Source organism: Juglans microcarpa x Juglans regia, chromosome 2D (assembly GCF_004785595.1).
Source record: "Juglans microcarpa x Juglans regia isolate MS1-56 chromosome 2D, Jm3101_v1.0, whole genome shotgun sequence".
Classification (NCBI taxonomy): Eukaryota; Viridiplantae; Streptophyta; class Magnoliopsida; order Fagales; family Juglandaceae; genus Juglans; species Juglans microcarpa x Juglans regia.
This window is the reverse complement of record NC_054596.1, coordinates 29,544,014-29,552,019: the sequence shown is the minus strand read 5'-3', so window position 1 is coordinate 29,552,019 and position 8,006 is coordinate 29,544,014. Positions and strand designations below refer to the sequence as shown.

The following is an 8,006-nucleotide window of genomic DNA, read 5'->3' as shown; positions in this document are numbered from 1 at the left end:
AACATCTACTAACAGAACTAGATAACTAGATAACTATAGAACACTAACAGAATACTGATGAAATCTGCAGTGATTTACTAGATAACTACATCAACAACTAGGTAACCATCGTAACAGATTGATCTTGATGAGGTCCTGATATCTCGGAGCTGATATGTCTAACAGTTTACACTCAGCTTTGCCATTTTGCTTAGGAGTTTTTGGACAAGCCAACTGATGGTGGATGCCCTTCGATTGCAAAAGCTATAAAAAATTGAGTGAAGCAAACTCTCCACCTTCATCACTTTGAAACACACGGATCTTGGCACCAAATTGGCATTCAATGTATTTTTAGAAAACTTCAAAGCAAGAAGTAAAATTAGACTTGCCGTGCAAGGGAAAAAACCAAATAAAGTTTGTATATTCATCAATGATTATTGTGTAGAAACGAAATTTATCTCGGAAATCAATAGGAGCAGGGCCCCAAAGATCACAATTTATTTTTTGAAAAGGAACTTTTATTTCATTGTCTCTTGGAAAAAAAGGTAGTCTACATGGTTTTCCCATTTGACAACTTGCACACAAGGAAGCTGGGGAAATATTCTTAGAAGCATAAAAAAAAATTATTTATTTGAATGAAGATGATCCAGAATTTGCTGATGAGGATGCCCAAGACGAAGATGCCAACATGCCGGACTAGCTTTGCGAAATCGAGTTGAAAAACATGTCGTTGGAGTGCCATCAAAAGCATATAATCGACCATGTCTACGCCCCTTCACTATTATTCTCTGAGTTGCTTTGTCCTTTATCACAAAACCATCTCCATCAAATTCAGTGTTAAGTGGATAATCAATGGTGAGTTTGCTCACAGAGAGCAAGTCCTTTTTAATAGTAGGAACAACTAGAACATCATTAAATTTGATAGAAGAACTACTAGAGCCAATGGACGTATTACCAATGTGTGTGATAGGAAGAGATACCCCATTACCAACCATAAGTCCATCGGAGCCCTTGTAGGGTGTAAGGTTTGAGATATTACCTGGGTTGCTAGTGACGTGGTCAGTGGCACCGGTATTAGGGAACTAGTCCAAGTCTTGAGCATCAACATGATAAGATCAATATGTAGAACATTAGCCCCTGACATGCGCTCATTCCATTCATGTTCATTACAGTTTAGGAATGTACAACTATAGCTTCCGTATATATGTTTCTTACCTTCTCTGTATTTATTTCCTTACTTGTAAGTCAACTATAAGCGTATATATAATACAAGCTCTACTCTATCATCATTGTGTGAGATAGTTTATTATCAAAGTCTTTATGGTATCAAGTGCCGATACAGTAAAATTCAGATAGAGTTTTTTTTTTTCTTAAATGGCAAACTCGTCTTCTTCAAACATAGAATACCCCTACCCCGTAACACAAAATGTCACCAACTTTGTCTCTCTACGACTCACGCCAACCAACTTTCTTCTCTGGAAGACTCAAATGCTCAACATTTTGGAGAGCTATGATCTCCAGGGATTCATAAGTGGTGAAACACCCCAACCTCCTTCAGCTGTTGAAGGTGCAGAAACTGGGGTGATTTCCAACCCGACATTCCTAAAATGGTAGAAAACAGATCGCCTCGTTAAAGGATGGATCACTGCCACACTATCAGAGGAAGTACTCGGTATCGTCGTTGGCCTCAGCGCTGCTGCTGAAGTCTGGAATGCACTACAGCATTCCTTTGCGTGTGACTCATCCGATCGCAGCCTTGCTCTAAAGCAGAGGCTCACCTCCATTTCTCAAGGCACAGACAATTTACTAGTGTACCTGCGCCACTTCAAAACTATTTGTGATGATCTCTCGGCCATTGGGAAGCCAGTCTCCGATCATAAAAAAATCGTGGTGGCTTCTTAATGGTCTCGGCAAGGAGTACTAGGTCTTCACCACTACAATGATGCGTCTGCCAATGCCATCATATTCAGATCTTGTTACCTTACTCGAGAGCTACACTGAGCATAACAAACTGGATGCTCCTCCTCCCCAAATGGCCTATTTCACTCAGAAAAGTAATAAATACAAGAAGAACAACTAGACGTTCAATTCAAAGAGGTGTGGTTTCCATCAAGGTAACTCTTCTTCCTCAAAACCTCCAAATACAAACTCAAGACATCAGCCATCCTCTGCCTCCACTCCGTAAGATGGTCCCCCAGTATGCCAGATTTGCAATAGGCGCAATCGCACAGCCATCAAGTGCTTCGATTAGTTTAATCACTCCTTCCAAGCCAACAATATCCCACAAGCACTTGCTGCAATGAAACTTGTAGACTCTTAGGACTCAGAGTGGTTCCCAGACTCTGCAGCCACTGATCATGTTACCAACAATCCAGGTAGTCTCTATGACATTAAGCCTTATACTGGATCTGATGATCTTATGGTTGGAAATGGAGTATCTCTTCCTACAACACATACTGGAAAAGCATCCATAGGTTCTCATCTCCAACTCAATGATGTTCTTGTTGTGCCTACTATCACCAAAGATTTATTGTTAGTTAGCAAACTCACAACAGATTACCCACTTATTGTTGTTTTTTATGGTGATGGCTTTATGATCAAGGAGAAGGCAACTTAGAAAATTCTAGCGAAGGAGCATAGGCGTGGTCGACTGTATGCATTTGATGGAGACCCAATTGCATGTTTTTCTTCACGATTTCAGAAGACAGATTCTGCAAGTTGGCATTCATGGCTTGGACATCCTCTCCAACAAGTCTTGGATTACTTGCACTCAAATAAAATGATTTCATTTTTGAAATCTGGTAGTCATACCATCTGTGTTAGTTGTCAAAAAGGAAAATCATGTAAACTTCCTTTTCTTTCAAGAGATAATAAAATATCATCTCCTTTTCACAAGATCCATTGTGATGTTTGGGGACCTGCCCCCAGTTTTGTCAAGAGAAAAGTTTCGGTTCTACACCATCTTTGTTGATGAGTTCACTAATTTTACATGGTTTTTTCCAATGCGACATAAATCTAATCTACTCGGCTGCTTTGATGTTTTCTATAAGCATATTGAGTGTCAGTTTAATGGAAAAATTCGTATATGCCAAAGTGACGAGGGTGGTGAATTCTCATCCCATGCCTTTGCATCTTATTTACAATCAAAATGAATTGTTCACCAATCAGCTTGCACATGGACACCTGAGCAAAACGATAAGGCAGAGAGAAAATATCGAAACATTACTGAACTTGGACTCACAATGATGTTCCATGCTCATCTACCTGCACATTTCTGGACCGATTGCTTTTCTACAGCTGTTTTTCTCATTAACCGACTTCCCTCCAAATCCCTTGGCATGGAGTCACCATTCTATCGACTCCACAACAAACATCCAGATTATCGGAGTCTAAGGATATTGGGAACTCGTTGTTTTCCCTTTCTTGGCAACTATCGAGATACAAAGCTTGACCCAAAGTCTATTCCATGAGTCTTCATCGGGTATTCAAACAAGCACAAGGGGTACAAATGTTTGCATTCTCCCACTGGCCATATCTACATATCACGGCATGTTTTATTTGATGAGTCCGCCATGCCTTACTCATCACCAACAAACCTATACAGCCATGCTACTATTGATGGAGATTTATCATCTTTTTCCGATTGGGACACAAGCTCTGCAACTCCTACAACAACTGTTTTGGCATTGTCTGCATATGCAACACCACAACCATTGGCACCATCTCTTTCAAAACCTGGTGCAATAACCACTGGCCCTTTTCTTCCCGTACCACCAACTGGTGCTGCCACCACTATTGTCATAAATGACACACCTTTAGCATCTGTGCCGAAACAACCCTCCCCTCATCAAATGGTGACTCGTGCCAAGGCTGGGATTCGGAAACCAAATCCAAAATATGTCAATCTACATGTTGCATTATCTCCCTCCATTCCTTCAGTGCCTCGAACCGTTATTACCGCTCAAAAGCATCCTGGTTGGTTGGCAGCGATGCATGAAAAACTTGCTGCACTACACAAAAATAAAACTTGGACACTAGTTCCCAAAGATGCTGCCATGAATATTGTGGGTTGCAAATGGATTTACAAAGTTAAATTACAACCTAATGGCTCTGTTGAATGGCTGAAGGCACGATTAGTTGCCAAAGGATTTCATCAGCTAGATGGCATTGATTTCCACGAAACTTTTTCCCTTGTGATTAAGCCTGCTAGTATTCGAATTGTTCTCACTCTCGTAGTGGTAAAAGGCTAGGAAATCCGCCAGCTTGATGTAAGAAACGCGTTCCTACATGGGCACCTTTCCACTCCAGTCTATATGCAGCAGCCACCAGGTTTTGAAGATCCAAATAGACCATCCCATGTTTGCAAATTGAGTCAATCACTTTACGGCCTCAAACAAGCACCACGTGCTTGGTTTGATCACCTGAGCACATTTTTACTGCAAACTCGATTTTTTCTGTAGTGTTTTGGATCCAAGTTTATTTGTTTGCCACTCTGATCATGGCATACTTATCCTCCTACTGTACGTCGATGACATGGTCATCATTGGTAATGCAGCAAATTGAATACAGTGGCTCATTTCTCAACTTGCAAGCGAGTTCTTCATTAAGGATATGGGTGCTCTTCACCACTTCCTTGGCATTGAAGTCACACGAGACAGCCAAGGTCTCACGCTTTCACAAGGACGTTATGCTCGTGAGCTCCTTGATCGTGCCTCTATGGGAGAGTGCAAACCCATAGCCACTCCAATGCCTATTAAAGGACGGACACATGCCTCCACTACAGCTTACTGCAATCCCACCTATAATCGTAAACTTGTAGGAGGACTTCAATACTTGACGTTCACTAGACCGGATCTTTCATATAGTGTAAATTTTGTATGTCAGTTCATGCATGCACCAACTATGGAACACTTCCAGCTTGTCAAGCGAATTCTGCATTATGTGCATGGCACTCTCAATCTCACTTTCCGTATCCTTGCTGCAAGCTCACTTGATTTGTATGCATTTTCAGACGCCGACTGGGCAGGATGTTCACTTACTCAAAGATCCACAACTGGCTTTTGCACTTTTCTTGGATCCAACTGCATCTCTTGGAGTGCCAAAAAGCAACAAATTGTTGCTCGTTCTAGTACCGAAGCAGAATACAGGTCCATGGCGTCCACTGCTGCCAAGCTCACTTGGCTCACCTTCATCTTACGGGACCTCCATGTACCACTTTCCAGACCACCGATCTTGCACTGTGATAACTTGAGTGCACTTCATCTATCTGTTAACCCAGTGCTCCATACCAGGACCAAACACATTGCACTGGACATTCATTATGTCCGCGAACAAGTGGCCCTTGGTGCTCTCGAAACTCGCTTTGTCACCTCTTCATTACAACTTGCAGACATATTCACCAAGCCGCTTGCCAAATTGCCATTCCAAACCATTAGATCCAAACTCAGCCTCTGTCCTGACCTGCGGCTTCGTTTGAGGGGGGATGATAAGATCAATCTACAGGACATTAACCCCTGACATGTGCTCATTCCATTCATGTTCATTACAGTTTAGGAATGTACAGCTATAGCTTCCGTATATATGTTTCTTACATTTTCTGTATTTATTTCCTTACTTGTAAGTCAACTATAAGCGTATATATAATACAAGCTCTAATCTATCATCATTGTGTGAGATAGTTTATTCTCAAAGTCTTTACAACAATGGTCATAGCAACCAAGGCCTGAGGAACAGAGTCTGCTTGAAAAGAGTGACTGAATCAATTAAAGCACTTCAATGAAGTATGATTGCTTTTGCTGCAAATTTGACAAACCAAAGTAGTTTCTATCTCAGATTTGTGAGGTGGTGGGTTGGATTGAGACCCATTTAGAGCACGGAAGTGCTGGTTGTTAGGTTTGGCAGAGGAAGAATTTCCTTGGCGGAAGCCACGTCCTTTGGAGTTGAAAGGCTGACCACCATTTTTCTTGTTTTTAAAATTTTTCTGGGCATAGAAGACCATTTGAGGTGTAGGTGGAGCATCAAGTTTGTGCCTTCGGTGAAGCTTTCAAGCAAAGTAACAATTTCAGAGTCGGTTAGAAGAGGAGGTCGCATCAATGTAGTGGTAAAGACTTGGTAGTCCTTGCCTAAGCCATTGAGAAGCCAATAGGATTTCTTGTGGTCTTGGAAGGGTTAGCCAATGGCAGAGAGGTCATCACAAATTGTTTTGAAGCGACGCAAGTATACGAACAAGGAGTTAGTGCCTTGAGCGATGGAGGTTAGCCGTTGTTTAAGGGCTAAGCTGCGAACAGAACTGTCGAACTGTCACGGGCAAAGGTATGCAGTAGAGCATTCCAAATTTCGTTGTGATCCATCCTTTGACTAGACGATCAGTTTTACGCCAGCTATATGCTGGATTAACTGTAATATCATCACCGAGAAGCTGAGTTGGGGACTTGCTGTCACCATTGATGAAACCTTGGAGGTCATAGCTCTCCCAGAGATTGAGCATCTGAGTTTTCCAAAGGAGAAAATTGGTGGAGGTAAGACGTAAGGAAACAAAGTTTGTGACATTTTGAATCACAGGGTATGGATACTCAGTGGCGGAGGCAGAGTAAATGGAAGAGCTTGCATGGTTGGCCATGAAAAAAAAATAAATCGTTCTCTATGTTCACCTTCTAGCTCTAGATACCATAAAGAGTTTTTAAGAATCTGTGTCTCACGATGAGCACAGAGGAGAACATTTTTCATTTATGTAGAAAATGTACAAGTTGACTTTACAAGCACTAGAAGCTATACAAGGAAAACTAGATTTGTACATGTCAAAAATACAAGGATTGCATGATTGTAAGGTTGTAATTGAGGAACACGCATGGCTAGAATTTATTTGGCAGAAATTACGTTGGTGATTGCTGGAAGAAGTTGTCTTCTTGTGGGCCATGATTATCAATGATAACCCTATGCATTGGTTAGATACTTCTTAGACCACAGATACTGTTTTTGACAAAGTTAAAAACATAAGGACCCGAACGGTAATTTTTCCAATAAATTCTAATAATTACACAAGATACTAAGATTTAAGCGATTTGGTTTGAAGAAAACTTACATACATTGGCGGGGATGATCACAAAATAAAAAACAAATACCAAAAGAGTAAATAACAAATCACTCAAATCTAAAGCTCTAATAAACCCATATCTCGCACGCATACAAATAAGAGTTTTCTATAAAAAGTGAAAATATTCCAAGGTCTTCCATGATATGCCAATAAGTGAGATACAAAAGAAAGTATATGGTTGATGCAATTTCTAGCATGGTTGGAGCCGAACAATACGGTTGAATGACTCACGATGGTGGCTTGGACGTTGATACAATGCTCGAATGCTCATTCATCAAATACATAATAAATAAAGCATAATAATATAAATAAAGAGATAGATAATGAGATTTATATAGTTCAGCATGAAAAGTATGTCTTTGGGGGCAGAATGCACTATGTTGAGGAGAGAGTCCTACAAGTTGCAGAGAAGTCTTTAATCTTTCCCTCTAGAGTTATTTGATCATCCCACATTTGTAGTGGTCCTCTCCTTTTATAGGGGTCTCCTTCTTTCTTTGGAGTAGTTAAGGCATACTTGCCTTATGTCACTTTTACCGTTTTGTATGTCAATCAACCTTTTTTGCTTTTATCTATGCCATGCATTATCTTTTCCTTTTTTTCTTGGTGATGAGTTTCCTATGGGCTGAACCTAGTTTATTTTATATTAAAAGATGCCCACGATTCTTAAGATCGACTTATCCAACAAGGATGTCTTAAGAATCTTCAATTCAAGTAACCATGATATAGAAAGTCTACAAGAACTGTAGAAAAAAAAATTTTGGGAACTTGTCTTTGATTTTCTATTGTATGCAATGAAGATCTCCAAGGGCAAACCTCGAGCAGACTTGTAAATTCCTTGTAAGGGCTTCTAAGAATTGACCTTTGGAAAGTTTGTTGGCACAATCGTATGTCTCCCAAGCCTATGTCTAATAATCAAGTGTGACTGATAATTGCA

The 8,006-nt window shown here is 40.5% G+C and overlaps 1 protein-coding gene across 1 annotated transcript; it reads left to right on the top strand.

Annotated features, from left to right (window-relative positions):
• The first annotated feature begins 4,590 nt into the window (after nucleotides 1-4,590).
• LOC121249425 (uncharacterized mitochondrial protein AtMg00810-like) lies at nucleotides 4,591-5,496 on the top strand. The gene has a single exon (XM_041148135.1). It carries the CDS (start codon nucleotides 4,591-4,593, stop codon nucleotides 5,494-5,496), a length of 906 nt encoding a protein of 301 aa, XP_041004069.1.
• The last annotated feature ends 2,510 nt before the right edge of the window (nucleotides 5,497-8,006 follow it).